Here is a 19,554-nt window from a genome sequence, read left to right on the forward strand (position 1 = left end):
TCTTTCTAGGATGATGGATGCATCTGTGTTCATAGTGAGATGGTAGACTTAATGACCTCACTTGCCTCTGGCATAATCCCATGATAGATTGGCTGCCCCAAGCTCCTCAGGCTCTGTGTTCCTGCATGGGCAGAGAGCTGGAAGAAACACTCAGAAGGGAGTAGGGACTTCACATTTTTGCAGAAGTCAGAGAATTGCATAGTTGTGTTTAGAGATACAATTGCAACCAGTTTTCCATTTCTGAATAAGCTAGTATGATTAGTATGAAGACTCAATTATGAAACCATTCAAATATCAGAAACTAATCATGGAATATATTAACTTTCCCCAGAATGGCTGAAACATGTAAAGGGATGGCTGTACTTTTTCCTATTAACTTACGAGTAATACCTGAGCACTGTGAAACATTTAAATAATATAGATGTGTATAAAATAAAAAGTGAAAGTGCTCCCTTTAAATCACTGTTATCAGAGGGAGCAACTACATATAATTTGAGGTTGGAAGAACATAAACATCTTTTATTATTTGTCTTCATGTTTAGATCTTTAATTCAGTCATATTTTACAATTATGAAGCCTGTAAAAAGGGCCTCTTTCAAATTTCAAGTTTATTTTTCTCTAATCTAGCTTGCAGGAAAGGGGTTTCAGGAGCTATTTTACCGAGAACCGAAGGGAAATTGCCAGCTAAAGACGCACACCTTTTGGCAGACGCATGTGCTCGGCACTTTGTATACAGCGCGTGATATCCTCCTCAAGCAAGTTTCAAACTCCCAATTATAAAGAAAGAAACTAGGAGTTACGTAAGATTACGTAAGGCAAGTACCCCGTACTGCCTGGATCTCAAGAGACCGGAACAGGCCAGAAGCCGAGAGCCGCGTTTAATCCACCAAACACCACCCCCACTTGCCAAACTCTCGCGACAGTTGTGCGTCATCCGGGAGCGCCGGTGGCCGGGACTGTCGCGGGGCCTGCGACGCGCGGAGCTCTGCTCGGAGGTGCTGTCTCACCCGTGAGGCGGAGAAGCAGGCCAGCCCCGCGCTCGATTGAACCTGCATTCCCCGGCCTCCTGCCACCATGGAGTACCTCATCGGCATCCAGGGTCCCGACTATGTCCTTGTCGCCTCCGACCGGGTGGCTGCTAGCAATATTGTCCAGATGAAGGATGGTGAGAGGAAGCAGGGGAGGCCAGGCCGGGCCTGGGTATAGGGACAGCCGGGAGGAGTTCGTGGGAGGTTGGGTGAGTACCGGGGAGGTCTTGGGCATGGAACCCCGACTGCCCTGGTCAGTTCTTGCGTAGTTTTAGAATTAGGAGACGGGCTTAGGGCTTTGACTTTGTCTCCTCCCAGGGTTCCTGGGTCAGTACTGTGCTCCAGCTTTAGATAAATGCTTGCTAGGCGAGAGTTGCTTAAGGGAACTCAGTTTAAGGGTTTAAGCGCCAGCCCGGCTCCAGGATTCCTAGACCCTCTAGTCTCTGATAAATTTCTTGTTGTCGGTGCTGAAGAGGTTAGATTGTGACAGCATAAGGTGGGATCCTGGGGAGAGTGAGAGATTGTGGGACTAGAAACCTGCCATTTCCCTTCCACTGTCTGTATTTTCCCTAGTCTTAGCTCTGATCCTTCTTTTTCAGGGCACTGGCTACCTAGTTTTCCTTGTATTTGAGTAGCTAGTGGAGTTAGGAAACTGGAGCCCCGTCACTCATTTGCTTTATGACTTTGTACAAGTTATTGCGCAGTGCCCAAATTTCCTCATCTGCTAAATCAGGGTTAGTAACACCAACCTCAAAAGCTTGTTGAGAGGATTGAATTGAAAAAGTTTTGTGCAGATGTTTAACACTATGACAGATACTTGGTAGTAAACATACTGAGTGCTTGTATACATGTTATTTTAAGCAGTTTACATTAATTCATTTAACCTTTTGAAATGGATGCTGTCACACTGACAGTTCTGAGGCATAGAAGTTAAGAAACTTGCTTAAGGCCTCAGGTGACAGAACCCAGGTTCAGACCTGTGCGGTTTGACTGCATATTTTTGAAAGATTTTGGTTGCTTGTCTGTGGAATCTTAAGAGTGCATTTTCACGATTCATAGATATCCTACTTTTGAAAAAGTATTATCTGTTGGCCCAGATGATTTAATGTTCATTTGACAAATAGGTTTGGGGCACCTATATGTCTGTTACAGTGCTAGGTGCTGAAGGGATGCAAAGAAAAATAAGATGTGGCCCTTATCTTAGCAGTTACAGTTTAAAAAAAAAAAAAAAAGAAGTTACAGTTTAATAAGGGATTCAGATATATGTACAAATAATTATAACACAAGCTAGAAAATGATGCTGCGTATGAAAAGTACATCCAAACTTCTCAGGTAGTGCAGAGAAAGCAGAGATTGCTTTTATCTACTCCAGAGGAAGAAGGGATCTACAACTAGATCTCTAGTTGTAGAGACTAGGGACGGCTTTGAGGGCAGGTAACAGTTCATTCTTGGCTTAAGGAAAGGAAAATTGTCAAACTGTTAAACATTTATGGTATGGATCATGTTCCTTAAGTCAAATTACTTTATGAAATTCCATGATTAGTTTGTAGAAGTTTTACTGGTAAACCATGTTTTCCAAAGGAGTCAATTTGTTTTTTAAGGGTAAATCTATCCATTATTTTGAATACTAAGGCCTTTGACATGCAAGTGAGTTTAGCATGAAGTAGTTTAGCAGTAACAAATTCAGTACATTTATAGGTGTTCTGTTTCTTCACAATAATATATACGAAGCCACTTCAAAAAATAGAATGTGTTTTAAGCCCACTTACATACACAGTGCTTCTAGGTGTTACAGGGTATGCAGTGTATTTGGTATAATCCATTCAGGGGTCTAAGACATTAAGAAAACCAGGAAATAAATATTACAAGATGATTTTGTATGATAAAAAGAAGTATCACCAGTGAGTATTAGGTTAGCTTTTAAATTAATGGTTTCAAAAGTAAATCCTTATGGTATTCAGAGAAATCACTGTGGTATAGGAAGGAAGATAAATTTGAGTTAGTTCTTTAAAAATGGTTGAAAATAATTGTATTTAGCTCTAATTTTCCCTATGGTGTTTTCAGATATAAAAATGTTTATGATAGAAGCTTTGGAATTGTGTAAGGAGTTTTTTCTTCCTTTTCATTTCGTGAAGAAAATGTGTAGGGTAGGCTGAAAATGAATTAACCTTTTGCGATTCATTATTCTTCTGGTATAAAATGAAAGTATCGCTTCCAATCAGTTTTTTGGTTTGTTGCTGTAAGATATTTTGATACTATAGAGAAGGTGTTTCCCAGAGATTGCTTGCTTGTTAAAGTGGCACAATGTTTCAGTTTGGTTATATGCCACATTTTATTTCTCTTATCTTCTGGCCTGTATAGAATTGCTTTTAAATTTCTCACAGTACCTCAGCTCACACAGATTGCTCTTTTTTCCCCCTGAATTCCTGTAGCATGTATAATCTGAACTACATTGTCTCACACTGAGTATGATAATGTTGTACGTGTACAGTTTTCCCCACCTATGAGTTAGGCAGGGGTAGGTGACAGTATCTTCATTTTACACACTCAGAAACTGGCTTAGAAAGGGCAGATAATTTGCTCAAGTTCAGACTTGAGCTCAACTAGGCTTGCTCACGGAGAAGGCAATGGCACCCCACTCCCGCACTCTTTTTTTTTTTTTTTTAATTTAATTTAATTTAATTTTTTAATACTTCAGCACTCTTGCCTGGAAAATCCCATGGACGGAGGAGCCTGGTGGGCCACAGTCCATGGGCTTGCTAAGAGTCGGACACGACTGAGCGACTTCACTTTCACTTTTCACTTTCATGCATTGGAGAAGGAAATGGCAACCCACTCCAGTGTTCTTGCCTGGAGAATCCCAGGGACGGGGGAGGCTGGTGGGCTGCCGTCTGTGGGGTCGCACAGAGTCGGACACGACTGAAGCGACTTAGCAGCAGCAGCAGCAGCAGACTTGCTCAACCCAGACCACGAAAATCTCCTGGGTTCCAGTCTAGAGTATTGTATGCTTAGGTTGTTTATTTTGTTGTCCACCTGTGTCCTGTATGTGGATCTTGTGTGTTCTTTTTTAAGGATCAGAAATTGCCTTGAGCTACATAGCCTGTTTGCTGCATGATTTAGGGAGTCGTTAGCATATTCTTTTTTTCTTTTTAATACCCCCTTCACCAATCACTATACAATGCATGTTTAAAAAACACTTATTTTGGCCTTGAATTAAGTTCATTTCAAAATTGAACAGTTGAAGAGTTTACTGTTTCAAAATTTAGCATTTCTTCTAAGTATAACATAAATTCTTTGTAAAAGGCCCCCCGCCCGATATGAAGCTTTTTTCCTCATTATGACAATAAGCATAGTAAGTAGTGTTTTCTTACAAAGATGATGCCTATGAAGTATAAACATTATAGGAAATATTCATAAGCATAATGAAAGAAATAAAAATTGCCCATACTTCTGCAACTGCAGGGACTCAGATGCTAGCGGCGTCTAATACTCTTTTGGTTCTTTTTCTTTGCATAGATGATTTATCTATATGTGAATTTTTTCTTTCATAAACAGTCTTTAAATCTCCTGTAGCCTTTAACAAATAAAAGTGTTTCAGTCTAGGAGTTTCAAGGCAGCTTGATAGTATCTACAGGCGCATTTTATGTGCATTTCCCCCCTAAAGTCTAGGAAACCTTATTACTGGTATCTCCAGTTCTCAAATACTTGTGAAGTATTTGACTATAGCATTTGTTTTTTAAATCCTGTTAAAGAGATTTTGATGTTTCAAAAGCTTTCAAACAGGAAGCATGTCTCCCAGCGAAGATTATTCAGCACTATTTGAAAAATGAAAAGTGAAAGTGAGAGTAAGATAGGGAGATTTAGCTTTTTTCTGAAGCTATGGACTGAATATGGAGTTTTCTTCCTTGGGCACTAATTTCTATCTGAATATTTATTTATCTGTTTAATCTGAATGTGTCTGGTTCAGCTAGATAAGATTAGAATATTGGGATTTTTGAGGTATTTTTTAAATAGCTTAGTGCAATATTTGTTAGGATTTTTGCTTTGGCACTCATTGTAACTTTCTCTTTGCTTTGTAAATGGAGTTGGTTTACTTTTTTAGGTGATTTATATTCTTAGTTGACTTTTTGTTCTTCCTTGAGATGGTTTCTTAACTGCAGCATTGATTCTTTTCATATATGCTTTTGTTTATATAATAATTTGCATTCATATTTGTAGAGACATTTCAGGATTTTGGAATCTTGAGCCTAAAGATAATGGCCACTGGCTTGATTCCTTCAGTTTCTTTGGTTGTTGTTCATTGCATTTCAAGTGCCTTAATGTTTTTATGTGTATTTTCAGTTATCAACTTTTACATATATTCTCCACCTGAAATTGAAGTTAATAAAATATGCAAATGAATTTAACCTGGAGAGTGAAAGAAAGTAATTGATAGAGTTGCCCATCAAAGTCTTCATAAAACAGTTCTTCATAAAATTCAATATGGTAATTGATAAGCCTGTTTGTAGTTGTTGTGTAATAAGAATAATTTTCTGCTAAGATAAAATTTCTAACACTGTGTGTTTTTCCTTTGAGCAGATCATGACAAGATGTTCAAGATGAGTGAAAAAATCTTACTCCTGTGTGTTGGAGAGGCTGGAGACACTGTACAGTTTGCAGAATATATTCAGAAAAACGTGCAGCTCTATAAGATGCGAAATGGTGGGTAATACTTAGAATGTGGCTCTGGTGGTTTTGTCTTTAAAGTGTACTGAAAGAGAATATTCTATACTGGCAGTTCTATACATGTGCTCTTATTTTTATTTGAGTCTTACTATTTTTAAAGCTTTAGTTAGATCCTCCTTCTGGTCCTAAGGATTTTCTACAAAAATCCCAGAGCAGAAAAGAGAACTATTATAACACAGATACCTGGGGAATAAAAATAACCCCACCTTGAAAAATGAGCATGATGATATGAGATTTTTAAGTGTTAGAGAATGTGACTTGAGCTACAGTATGTACGAAATCTCAGAACTAAAAGACCTAAGTTAAACTTGGTTATACTGTTTTTTTATGTGACAAATCACTTATCCTCTCTGGACCTTTACTTTCCTTATCACTAAAATGGCATTATTGGGAATTCCCTGGCAGTCCCATGGTTGGGATTCTGTACTTCATTGTAGAGGGGATTGGTTCAATCCCTTGTTGGGGAACTAAGATCCCACAAGCTGTGCAGTGTAGTCAAAAAATAAATAAATGGTATTGTTATAATAATATTAATGAATAGTATGTATGAAAATGCTTTGTAAACTTTAGACTCTGTGTAATTATAGGAGACTTACTATGTCATAAAAAGGTTCTGCCTTGCCTCTCTGGTAGGTTCTTGTCTAGGGAGATAATTAGAATTTTTGTGAGATATTTTGTGAACTCTCTGGAGCTAATAAACTCTTATCCACTGGGAAAGCCTTCCTGTGAAATAATAGCCACTAGCCCTTTGATCCAAGGAAGTTTATAGTGATGCTTCAGCAGAAAAGAACCTTCCTTCCAGTTACTTATTTCACAGTATAATAATACTATTATACTGCTGCTGCTGCTGCTGCTGTCGCTGTCGCTTCAGTCGTGTCCGACTCTGTGCGACCCCATGGACTGCAGCCTACCAGGCTTCTCCGTCCATGGGATTCTCCAGGCAAGAACACTGGAGTGGGTTGCCATTTCCTTCTCCCCATTTTACTTATAGAAAGGTGAAATATTATATAATATGTCAAAAATGAAAATGAACCTCAAGATGTGCAATAAATGGTTTCTTTACAAACTTAGGGACATTGATTCTTATTGCTGCTATTTTACTCAATCATGAAGCCCATTTTTGGAGAAAACTATATATGTATATGTTAGAGCTAGGAGATGCAATGTTTAATAAGTAATATTTAAAATATTTAAATATTGAAAGAATTTTTAAAGACTTTCAGTACAACTTTTCTTAGAAGTGGGGAGAGAAGGTAGATTAACAAAATACATTTTTATAAAACTAGAGATTTTCTTCCTTATACTTTCATTTTTCACCTTAATTTTATAGAACTAGTATAAATTAAGGAGCTTAATTTTAATATAATTGTATGTGTAAAGTGACTGGTTATGATCCATTTGTATAGTTTTTTAGGTGGCAAGCTTAGCATCATGCATTCAGTTCTATAAATATTTTTGAGGGCCTCATCCACGTTAAGCCTTCTGCCTAATATCACAGAGAATTCAAAGATGAATAAGGCTCAGTTCCTGCCATTAAGAAACCTAAAGTACATGGTATTTAGGTTTAAGCAAGTTTAGAATACTGGTTTTTAAACTTTTTATTTCCTAATGGGATATGACCAACTACCAACACTGTGCTGGTTTCAGGTACAGCAGGGAAGGGCCTCAGCAGCACATGTACATGTGTCTTTTCTCCCCCAAGCTCCCCTCCTCTCAGGCTGCCACGTAACACTGAGCAGAGTGCCGTGTGTGAAATACTTTAATCATTATTTTTAATGACTACTCGTTGTCTGCATGGCCCCCATGAAGGATCCCAGTGTTTCTGAAGTACAGTTGGTAGAGCAATACTTCCCTGTCCTGGCCCAGAAGAGGGCAGAGTAATAAACAAGAGTTTCTGTTACATAATTCTCAGGATCTAAAGTCAGTGCATAAAACACAAATTGTATATGGTTAAAATTGCCCTTAAAACTCCTTAAGTTACCTATCGAATATATTTTGTATATGTGCTGCTGCTAAGTCACTTCAGTCGTGTCCGACTCTGTGTGACCCCATACACAGCAGCCCACCAGGCTCCCCCGTCCCTGGGATTCTCCAGGCAAGAACACTGGAGTGGGTTGCTGTTTCCTTCTCCAGTGCATGAAAGTGAAAAGTGAAAGTGAAGTCGCTCAGTCATGTCCGACTCTTAGCGACCTCATGGACTGCAGCCTACCAGGCTCCTCCATCCATGGGATTTTCCAGGCAAGAGTACTGGAGTGGGGTGTCATTGCCTTCTCCAGTTTGTCTATGTAACCCTACACAATATAGCTTGTGCATTTAAAATTCAGTCAGTTCAGTTCAGTAGCTGAGTCGTGTCCGACTCGTTGCGACCCCATGGACTGCAGCACGCCAGGCCTCTCTGTCCATCACCAACTCCCAGAGTTTACTCAAACTCATGTCCATTGAGTCGGTGGTGCCATCCAACCATCTCATCCTCTGTCGTCCCCTTCTCCTCCTGCCCTCAATCCTTCCTAGCATCAGGGTCTTCTCAAATGAGTCATCTCTTTGCATCAGGTGGCCAAAGTATTGGAGTTTCAGCTTCAACATCAGTCCTTCCAGTGAACACCCAGGACTGATCTCCTTTAGGATGGACTGGTTGGATCTCCTTTAGTCCAAGGGACTCAATAACTGAGCCAAAATAAGGGAAAGAAAAAAAATCTATATGCAGATGGTCAGGCATCAGACTTTTCTGCCTTTTAAGATAATTGTGAAATCCTTAGCACTGTTTAGTGAGTTAGATAGAGAATCGACAAGTATTCCTGCTTGTTCAGAGTTGTTTTCATTATAGTTTAACGTGAACTAATAGACTTGTAAGGATGAAATTCAGTAATATATGTGAAAGCACCTAGTGTAAGCTCTGAAACATAATAGCTGTTCAGTAAATATTTGTTAGAATTTTAATCTACATCTTACCTGATGTGACACTGGTATTGTGAATGTTGTAGGAAATAATCACATGCAGTCTTTCCAAGCTGGCATTTTCTTGTGGGTCTGCTGAGTTGTGGGTCATTCTTGTGATTTTTGACACTAGCCCCATTTTATGGTGGAGTGTTAATGTCCAGAGTGTGTTACTAAGGCACATCTGATGCCATGCCTCTGGGCTGTACTTTGCTTGACATTACAACTTTATTCAGAGGTTTTATGCTGGAGAGCCTCTATTTTTAAAATGTTACAGATAGCTGTAGAAGCAATTTTTTCCCTGTGGCTTGTGCTTTTGAAAATCACATTACACTTCTTAATAAAATTACTTCACTTAAAAAAAAGAAAACCTTATAAAGTATGACTGAGGCTATTCTAATTTCCAGCCTCTCTTTCCCAGTATCTTTTTAAAATAAAACTAAAAACATTATCATCTCAGGACCTCTTTCTTTTTTATATATATATAAAACATCTGTATATATTTGTACCTCTTTCCTTCTACAGAGGAAACCACAGTCTGTTGCTGAATGAATAGCTTCATCAGGAGGATGAATTCAATCTCACTGTAGAATAGTTACCTTGGTTCTGTTTTATGCCCAGTAATCACTGCCAGTACTAACTAGCTATTTCCCAGCTGTTGACAAAGGCTACCCACTCCAGTAGTCTTTCCCTTCTCCAGGGGATCTTCCCAACCCAGGATCAAACCCAGGTCTCCCGCATTGCAGTATTCTGGCCTGGAGAATTCCAAGGACTGTATAGTCCACGGGGTCGCAAACTGGACTCAACTGAGCAACTTTCACTTTCACTTTTCAACTGTTGACAACAAGTATGTATCTCTTGTACCAGGTTATGAACTGTCTCCCACGGCAGCAGCTAATTTCACTCGCCGAAACCTGGCTGACTATCTTCGGAGTCGGGTAAGCAATACAGCAAGCAGCCTTAGGAACAGAGAAATCTATGCTTCTTGTCTATTCCTGTTATACCAAATGGCCGTTCTGAGCCCTTCCTATTGCTACTTGTTATTCTTCAGTCTTGTGGGATTTGTTTTTTCTTTCAGCATAGTTGCTAATTAAAGCCCAGAGGGTGAACGTAACAGTTGCAGAGAATTTGGAGGGGGTACACCAACAGGAAGGTCTGGCAATGGCCTTTTAATTTTCAGTGTTTTCACAGCAAACCATGTTTCTTAATTCCTGTGGTTGGATTATGTGGTGGTGGAGATGAACCCTTAAAACACTATTACATACACATTTTATTTCGAGAGTAGCCGCGTCTTTCTGTGACTCCTTGCCAGTGCACACAGAATATTCCTCTTCACTTGGTCTAGCCTTGCTGTTACCTTAGAACTGTCTTTGTTCCATTGACAGCATGTGAAAAGATGCAACATCTTAAAGATTCAATGAAAAAAGAAAGGGGGAAAAGAGGATTGAATGTGTTAAAGATTGTGTAGGATGTGGCAAGAAAGTTTATGATTGCTAAAGGTGTGTATTATTCCCTTCCCACAGGGACTAAGTAAATAGAGCTCTGCCATGTGACTTTACCCCGTGCCTGTTTACTCATCTATGAAATCCTGATAACTTCCTAACCCCACAGGAGTGCTAGGATAATGAGTGCTTGTAAATCAGAATATTTAACATCCATATGACTTTTGCCCAGAGCGTTTTGCTTAATAATTTAATCTACTCACTAGTCTGCTGAGATATATAGTAGTTAATTCTCTATCACTGATAGGAATGAAAAGCATAAAGCGTCAAGGAGATTAGCTCCAGGTCACACAGCAGGTCAGGCAAAAGCTACACTAATGGTACCATAATTACTTGCCTCTTCTGCCTTGACAGCTACTTGGTTTTTCAGTAGTGTTTCTAGAACATACTTTTTTTTTTTATCTGTACTTATTTAAGCTGATTTATGACAAATCAAAACAAGTACAGGTTTTGATTTGTTACTTATTACAGATTTTAAAGCAGTTTATTTTCTAGTGTCTAATACTGAATTGAGAACTTCTCAGTAAATAGAATCTCTCTTTGCTAGCTTCAACCAAGGAGTTTGTGCAATGTGAAAAATTGTGAAGTTTGAAGCTAAAACCAGGATGAATTGGGTAGAGGGGATAAATTTGTATATATTGTTTTAATCTGGGTGAAAGATCAGTAGCCTTTCTTATTTACTCTTCCCCAAGAGAGGTAAATGGATCAGAGACAACCTTTCCTGCTTCTTAGAAGTTCCTATGGTATTCAATAGCGAGTATACTGTGGCTTGCTGTGTAAAATATCCCTCTGACTTGCCAGGCAGAATCGGAATAAGAATTCCAGCTTTGGGCACAATAAACACTTTGTCTTAAATGCTACAGACATTAAGTGAGTTAAGCTCCTTTTAGAATGGAGATAAGAGTGGCAGTGTGCTTTATGCAAATGTAGTGAATCCGGTTAATCTCCTAGCAGAAATGTTTGATGTCTTAACAAATAAATATCCCTTGTAGACAGTGACATGGGGCTCTAGTAGACACTGATTACCTCTGCCTTGTGCTTCTAGATCCAATCCCTGCTCCGCCACCTTCCAATCAAATGAGATTGTTCTAAAATACTAATTCATATTTCAGGCATTTTTTTTTTATGAGGAGAAAGGTGATGTGGTTTTTCAGTCTTCCCAATAAGTACAAAATCACTAGATTTGGCATTTTTATATAGTCACACCATTTGGCACATGATACTTATTTGAGTCAGCCAGTTACCATGCATAATTTCATGTCTGTAGCTCAAATTATTTGATCTCCAGTTTGCTATGTGCTGTGCCATTTGCCAATCTTATATAAATTGGTTCTTTAAGATACAGTTTAGCTTATTGGTTAAACACAGTATCTGGAATTACACTCCCTGGGTTTAAGTCCTTGCCCACTGACTTGCTAGCTGTGTCTTTGAACAAATTCTAAGCTTAATTTCCCTCCTTATAAAATAATGGTACCTACTTCATGGAGTTACTATGAAGATTAAAGGAGGTAATCATACAAAGCTGTTAACACAGTGTATGACACATATACCTAATTAATACATTCATTTGGTAAATAAATTAATAAACTTTTATTTTTATGGTGCTGTTACTGTTTGGTTAAAGAAGCAATTTGATAGTTAGTTTCCTATGGGAGATTGTTTCTTGTGCTATTTTATATTTTAGTTCAACAATCTGCTAGTAAAGAGTGCTGTTAATAAGGAAAATAGAATTAAACCAACATTGATCATATATTATGTGCTCAGCTTTTTTCTAGATTGACATAGTCCGGCATGGTAGCTACTGGTCATATATGGCTAGTTAAATTTAAAATAATTAAAATTATGTATCAATAGATGAATGGATTAAAAAGATGTGGGGTGTGTGTACACACACAGTGGAATATTACTCAGCCCTAAAAATGAATGGAATCCTGCAGTTTGCAACAGTATGGATGGACCTAGAGCATACTATGCTTAATGAAAAAAGTCAGACAAAGACAAATACTCTGTTACCATTCGTATGTGAAATCTAAAAAACAGAATAAATGTATATAGCAAAACAGAAGCAGATTTACAGATACAGAGAACAAACTATTGCTTACCAGTGAGGATAGGAAAGAGAGGAGTGGCAAGATAGGGGCATGGGATTAAGAAGTACAGACTACTATGTATAAAATAAATAAGCAACAAGGATATATTGTAAAACAGGGAAATGTAGCTATTTTATAACTTTAAATGGAGTATAATGTATTAAAATATCGAATCCCTATACTAGACACCTGAAACTGATACAGTATTGTAAATCAACTCTGCTTTAATATAAAAACTTGCTTCAGTATAATTTAAAATTCAGTTCCTATGTGAGAGTCTCTGGAACTTTGAAAGAGAAATAAACTTTTGTTTCTTTAAAGACTTTGGTTCCTCAGTCACATTAGTCACATTTTAAGTGCTCAATGGCCACTTGTGGCTAATGGCTATCATATTGAAAATTACAGATATAAAGTTTGAAAAGTAGTGTAATTGAATGATTCCTGATACAGGAGGTATAGCACCCTGAGAGAAAGAACATATGGGTAATTTTTATAGTTTCTTTCAGCTCCCAGATAGCATGCTTTAAAGATCTAATGTCAAATACTACAGAACTATAGTAATCAAAACAAGGTGATATTGGCACAAAAACAGACTTATAGATCAATGGAATGGAATAGAGAGCCCAGAAATAAACGCACATACTTGTGGTCAGTTAATTTACAACAAAAGAAGTGAGACTATCCAATGAAGAAAAGACAGTCTTTAGCAAGTGATGTTGGAAAAGCTGGACAGTTAAATGTCAATCAGTGAAATTAGAACACTTTCTCACACCGCGTACAAAAATAAACTCAAAAATGGTTAAAGACCCAAATATGCAACATGACACCATAAAACTCCTATAAAGGAACATAAACAAAATATTCTTTGACATAAATTATGGCAATATTTTCTTAGATCAGTCTCCCAAGGCAAAAGAAATAAAATCAAAAATAAAGAAATAGAACCTAATCAAAATAAAAGCTTTTGCACAGTGAAGGAAACCATCAGCAAAATAAAAGGCAACCTACGGAATGGGAGAAAATATTTGCACTGACAAGGGGTTAATATCCAAAATATATTAACAGCTCATAAAACTCAATATAAAAAAAAAAATTTTAAGTGGGAAGAAGATTTAAATACACATTTCTCCAGAGAAGATATATAGGTGACCAAGACCAACGGACACATGAAAAGATGCTCAACATCGTTAATTATTAGAAAGTGAAAGTCACTCAGTCATGTCTGACTCTTTGTGACCTCATGGACTATGTAGTCTGTGGAATTCTCCAGGCAAGAATACTAGAGTGGGTTAGCCATTCCCTTCTCCAAGGGATCTTCCCTACCCAGGGATCGAACCCAGATCTCCCACATTGCAGGCAGATTGTTTATCAGTTGAGCCATGAGGGAAGCCCAAGAATACTTGAGTGGGTAGCCTATCCCTTCTCCAGCGGGTCTTCCTGACCCAGGAATCAAATGGGGATCTCCTGCATTGCAGGTGGATTCTTTTAATTGTTAGAGAAATGAGAAAGGCAAATCAAAACTGCATTGAGGTATCACTCACACCAGTCAGAATGGCTATCATCAAAAAGTCTGAAAATAATAGGGATTTCCTTGACGGTCCAGTGTTAGGACTCTGTGCTCCCAGTGCAGGGGGCACAGGTTTGATCCCCACTCAGGGAACTAAGATCCCACATGCTGCACAGAACCATCAAAAAATAAAAATAAAAAGTCTACAAATAATAAGTGATGGAGAACATTGGAGAAAAAGGAAATCTTGTATATATTGGTGGGAATGCAAATTGGTGCAGCCACTATGGAAAACAGTATCCCTAAAAAATTAAAAGTTGCCATATGGTTCAGCAACCCCACTCCTGAGTATACAGCCAGAAAAGACAAAAGCTCTAATTCGAAAAGATACACGTACCCCAGTGTTCATTGTAGCACTATTTACAACAGCCAAGATGTGGAAACAGCCCGAGTACCCATCAACAGACGGTTTAAAAAGATGTGGTATGTATACACAGTGGAGTATTACTCCACCATAAAAGAGAATGAAATAATGCCATTTGCAGCAACAAGGATGGACATAGAGAATATCCTGTTAAGTGAAATAAGTCAGGTAGAGAAGGACAACTGTTTTATTGTATCATTTACGTGTAAAATCTAAAAAATAATACAAATGAATCTATATACAAAACAGAAACAGACTCACAGATGTGGTTAACAAACATACGGTCGCCAAAGGAGAAAGGGAGGAATAGGGGTTAAATCAGAAGTAGGGGATGAACAGAAACAAACTGCATGGAATAGATAAGAAACAAGGGTTTTGGAAGAAGAGCTACAAAAAGCCTAGACAGAGTTTTAAAAAGCAGAGACGTCACTTTACGGACAAAGGTCTACATAGTCAAAGCTATGATTTTTCCAGTAGTTATGTGTGGATGTGAGAATTGGACCATAAAGAAGGTAGAGTGCCAAAGATTGATGCTTTTGATCTGTGGTGCTGGAGTACAAGGAGGTCAAACCAGTCAATCCTAAAGAAAATCAATCCTGAATATTCACTGGAAGGACTAATACTGAAGCTGAAGCTCCAGTACTTTAGCCACCTGACGTGAAGCTCTGGCTCATTGGAAAAGACCCTGATGCTGGGAAAAACTGGGGGCAGGAGGAGAGGGAGGTGATAGAGGATGAGATGGTTGAATGGCATCACCAACTCAATGGACATGAATCTGAGCAAACTCTGGGAGATAGTGAAGGATAGGGAAGCCTAGCATTCTGTAGTCCATGGGGTCGTAAAGAGTTGGACACAACTTAGTGACTGAACAACAACAGGAAACTATATTCAATATCTTAAAATAACCTATAATGGAAAATAGTCTGAGAAAGTAAATATATAAAACTGATGTCACTTTGCTGTACATCTGAAAAAAACAAGATTGTAAATTAAAACTATACTTCAGTTTAAAAAAAAATCTGACATCAAGACTATAACTAGGACTTCCCTGGTGGTCCAGTGGTTAAGAATCCGCCTGCCAGTGCAGGGGACATGGATATGATTCCTGGTCCGAGACCTCACATGTCGGGCAACTAAGCCCATATACCACAATTACTAAGCCCACACTCTGTAGCCTACGAGCTGCAACCGTTGAGCCCATGTGCCACAACTCATGAAGCCTGTGTGCCCTAGAGGCCGTGTTCCACAAGAGAAGCCACCGCAGTGAGGACCCCCTGCACCACAATTAGAGACCAGCCCCCACTCACTACAACTCGAGAAAGCCTGAATGCAGCAACCAAGACCCAGTGCAGCCAAAAATAAATTCCTTTTTTAAAATGACCATAACTAGACTTGAATTTATTTTTTTTTAAGTGAAAGGGTAAGAATATATAGGAAAGAATTTCAGCTATCAATCATTTCTAGAAGTGACTTGTCTCAGCACTCTGGCCTGAATTTGAGTGTGTTTATTCTGGTTAATGGTAGGCAGGTATTGTATGCTCCTGTCCTAGAGAAACCCTGTTGCCTTGAGCCTTCTATTCAAAGGACAATATTGTCCTCTTGCCTTTGGTGGCTGACACAAAGACATCATCTGTTGATTGGTATTGGTGAGGTCATGTGATCTTGTGAACAGATGGCCCAGGTGAAACCTTGGCTTTGCAGGTTTTGTCCCCTAAACGCAACCAACCATTTGTTACTTGTGATTAAAATATCACTAACAAGGGTAATTTCACAAGCTTTTTGGCAAATGTGGTTAGCAGGATGTGACATGACACAGCACTACTTTCTTCCTGCACGTGCCTTCTCCCTTGAGGCCTCGTCTCCCTGCTCGCCCCGTCTCACCCGTGCCCAGGCTTGCCTTCTAGCTCACCTGCTCCAGATGGGCGGCACAGTGGGAGGACACTGGCAAAGGCAGATGTGTTTATTTTCCGGAGACAAAATGTTGTGTTGCTGCAGATGGCAGTGCCTCGGAGCAAATGGCAGCCTTTGACACTGCTGCCACGCAGCCTGGGCATCTTGACAGACAGAGCTGGCTCACTCTTGGTGATGGGGAAATTGAAAAAAAAAATACCAAGACGTTCCTCATGGAACTCATGGAGTTTCAGTGCAGTCAATGGTTTTTAAGACCTGGAGAGGTGTTTTCTTCCCTGCCAGACCTCAGTTAGCTAGTCAGCTAGCTGGATTTTCACTATGGGCCAAGAGTTATATCTATTAATTACTTTTGTCTACTAGCCTTAATAGAACATAGAGTAAAAACTTAAATGGCTACATATAGATGGACATTCAATGGTATTGCAAAACGTGCATTTCAAGTCACATCTCACTGGAATCTCTCAGGGTTGGAAGTTACTCATGTCTGCCCCATTGGAGATACCACCATTCTACTTTTAGTGGTCATTTTGATTATCCAGAGGCCCAGGGACAGATGCCCTGAAGTTCAGATGCCTTAATTTATATGACAGCACTTTGTGCTTATAGTGTTTTTCTGCCAAGAATAATAAGAGTTCTGACAGCTGCCCTTTTAAGCAGTCTATTTATACAGTCATTAGGGCTTGACTCAGTCCATTAAGGAGACAAAGACTTGGATGTTGAATCATTGTGCCTACTAGTTTCCTAGGAAAAAAATGACTTAACATCCTTCTCTGAAAGTTACTAGCTTTATCAGAAAACCTTTTTTCTTTTTTAATATGTGCTGTTTTTCCCAGTCCTAGCGCTGATAGAGTTAGGAGTTTGCAGGTGTAAAGTCCTCCCCCCTCGCCTTCCCCATCTCTCTCCAGGGGGTTGTATGTGAGAAGGTGTTGCTTTCTCGCTCAGAGAGCATATATGTGCTACCCTGTTGTATGCCTGCTGTGAGCATAGAGAACCCCTATTCTCCGCTGAGTGGAATGAGCCTATTGGGTGGCCGGGATTGTGTAACCTCATAATGCCAACTTTTCACTTAAAGCATCTTTCCTGTCCACAATGGGGTGAAGCAGTATAAGTAATTGGCCTTAAATTTGTGTTGTTTTGAAACTTGTATCTTGAAAATTATGTGGTTTCCTGTTAGGATTTGGTTTAAGCCATAAGCAGTAGAATACTGTTTTAGTAAGCAGCAAAGTGTTTACCACTAGAAATGCAGATTTACCCCACCTTTTAAGATTGCTTTAAACCAGTGCCTTGGCCTGTGTGGGCATGTCCTCACACATATTCACAGATACAAATACGCATGTACCCTGGCATCTTAGTGCTTCTCTTTACCTGTCATGGACCAGGATCATGCAGAGATATGAATTCAGGGGCTGATCCCCACAGGGGAATAGGAAGCCTTTGGAGGGAGAAATAGTTGACTGTTCTATTCTTGACTTTGGTTGTAGTTAAGTGTATGTTCACTTTATTCATTAAACCACATGTGTATATTTTATGCATTTTTATGTGAGTGTATTATTTCACCAAAAAAGTTTAATAGCATAAAAAGGAAGAGTAAAAGGGTAGGAAAGCAGAACACATTTTTTTAAAAGCTAAAAATGGAAAAAAGTTTCAGACTTACCATTACTTTTGAATGTAGACAGTAAAGCAGATAGCATGAAGTAGATTGGAAAGAAAAAGGGAAGGGAGAGGAAGTAATCTGAATCTTTATTAACTGAAATACTTGGCCAGAATTTCACATTTCCTTTTCCTATGCCTCCTGATTTGTACAGTATAATATAGCTAAGAAGTTGCATAGGTGCTGCTAGCCATCCCTACAACACATCTATAGCCTGCACTGTCCCTGGGAGCTGAAGAAATGTGCAAAGCTTAGTGTGTGCCTTCAGATGGGGTGGTGGAGAATAAACAGCTATACTGCAGAGTGACAAGTACTACAATAGCCTTACAGGTAGTTGCTCTGTCAACTGAGCCTAACTTGAGTGTTGAAGGACCAGCTGTCATTAGGCTAAGATGAAGCAGAAAGGAACACTGAAAGTGCAGACCTAGAGGAGTGTGAGAGAGGGTTAGGTTGATGGTGGTGGTGGTTTAGTTGCTAAGTCATGTCTGACTCTTGTGACCCTATGGGCTGTAGCCTGCCAGGCTCCCCCAGCCATGGGATTCTCCAGACAAGAAAACTGGAGTGGGTTGCCATTTCCTTTGGCACAGTCATTTTCTAACGATGTTTGGGGCAGGCACAAATAGTTTTCTGAGTCTCCTACTCATTTTTTACCTGTTTTAACTAGTGGGGTACTTGCCGGGGTCCTTGCCCGGCTGATCCAGGGTATTCGAAGCGGGGACGGCGTCGGCGAGGGTCAGGATACAATAGCTTCAATTAGATATTAATTAAAGATATAAAGAGTAATAGAATAAGGATAGCTCAGTAGGAAAATTCAGTGGAGAAAAGAGGCTGAGTAGCTTGGTTTACGCAGGAGACCAATAAAACTTCAAGACAAGAAGTTTGCACCACTTACGTAGGCCGCAGGCGTCCTTCCGTTCTCCCGAAGGACAGGAGACACTGAGGCCTCCCCGGTCGGATCTTAGAAGCCCAGGCATAATTAGTAAGCATGGCGGGTTCCGCGCTCCAGATGGAGACTCAACCAGAGTGAGAGAGAGAGCAACATGGGGAGACCAGTATTTCGAGAAACTGATCCCAATTCTTTATTTTCCATGGTCTACTTTTATACACTGAGATGTTATGCAAAAGTCACGCGGGGTCAGCAGTCCTGACTTTTATGAAAGTCAGGTGCTTCATACAAATGTATACAGAGATCTTAGGGGTGTTACATCATCTTCTGGCCAGGGGGGCCTGCTGACAATTTATGACCCTCTCCTTGTGACAGCGGTCAGTCAACCAGGACACTTATTTCTCCAGGGGTGATTATTCTTAAAACAGACACCACCCAAATAAAGTTACATTCCTATAGGGTGAGGGTGTAGTGGGTTTTAGTTAAGGAAAGAATTTACTTAGCCTAAGGTCTAACGTGATTAATATCAAAGGTTAATACTTATTTCTTCTATATATTCATTAATGTGTGTAAGGGCAGGGGATGTGGAGACTTAGCAACAAACATTGGCTCAACAAATGAAAAACCCTTCACCAACACAATTTCAAATCAGCCCACTATACTTATACTTATAGTTTTCTAACTTCTCTAAAGAACCTGTTTTTAGAGGGTTTAAAGCATCTCGTGCCTCTCACGGTTGGGAGGCTGTGAGCAATCACATGTGGCCGGACGAGCCTGTCAGGCAGGCTAGAGAACCTTCAGAGGAGTTTGTAGGTTAAAACACTCTTGTCATGCCCAAGAGTTTTTATTGACTGGAGCTCTAGGTTAACTCCTTCTCCGAAAGAGGTGGTGGGGGA

The 19,554-nt window shown here is 39.4% G+C and overlaps 1 protein-coding gene across 2 annotated transcripts in view; it reads left to right on the forward strand.

Annotated features, from left to right (window-relative positions):
* Positions 1–941: 941 nt before the first annotated feature.
* PSMB2 (proteasome subunit beta 2) overlaps positions 942–19,554 on the forward strand; it is a 36,599-nt gene continuing 17,986 nt past the window's right edge. Inside the window, exons 1-3 of one of the 2 annotated variants that reach the window (XM_027537856.1) lie at positions 942–1,165; positions 5,607–5,729; positions 9,555–9,625. In XM_027537856.1, the coding sequence (XP_027393657.1) occupies positions 1,075–1,165; positions 5,607–5,729; positions 9,555–9,625 (285 nt within the window). In that variant the 5' untranslated portion in view covers positions 942–1,074. Of the gene's footprint in view, positions 1,166–1,218; positions 1,238–5,606; positions 5,730–9,554; positions 9,626–19,554 lie in introns of those variants that run through there. The other variant, XM_027537857.1, reaches the window with a different exon arrangement.

This window comes from Bos indicus x Bos taurus, chromosome 3 (genome assembly GCF_003369695.1).
Source record: "Bos indicus x Bos taurus breed Angus x Brahman F1 hybrid chromosome 3, Bos_hybrid_MaternalHap_v2.0, whole genome shotgun sequence".
NCBI classification, from domain to species: domain Eukaryota; kingdom Metazoa; phylum Chordata; class Mammalia; order Artiodactyla; family Bovidae; genus Bos; species Bos indicus x Bos taurus.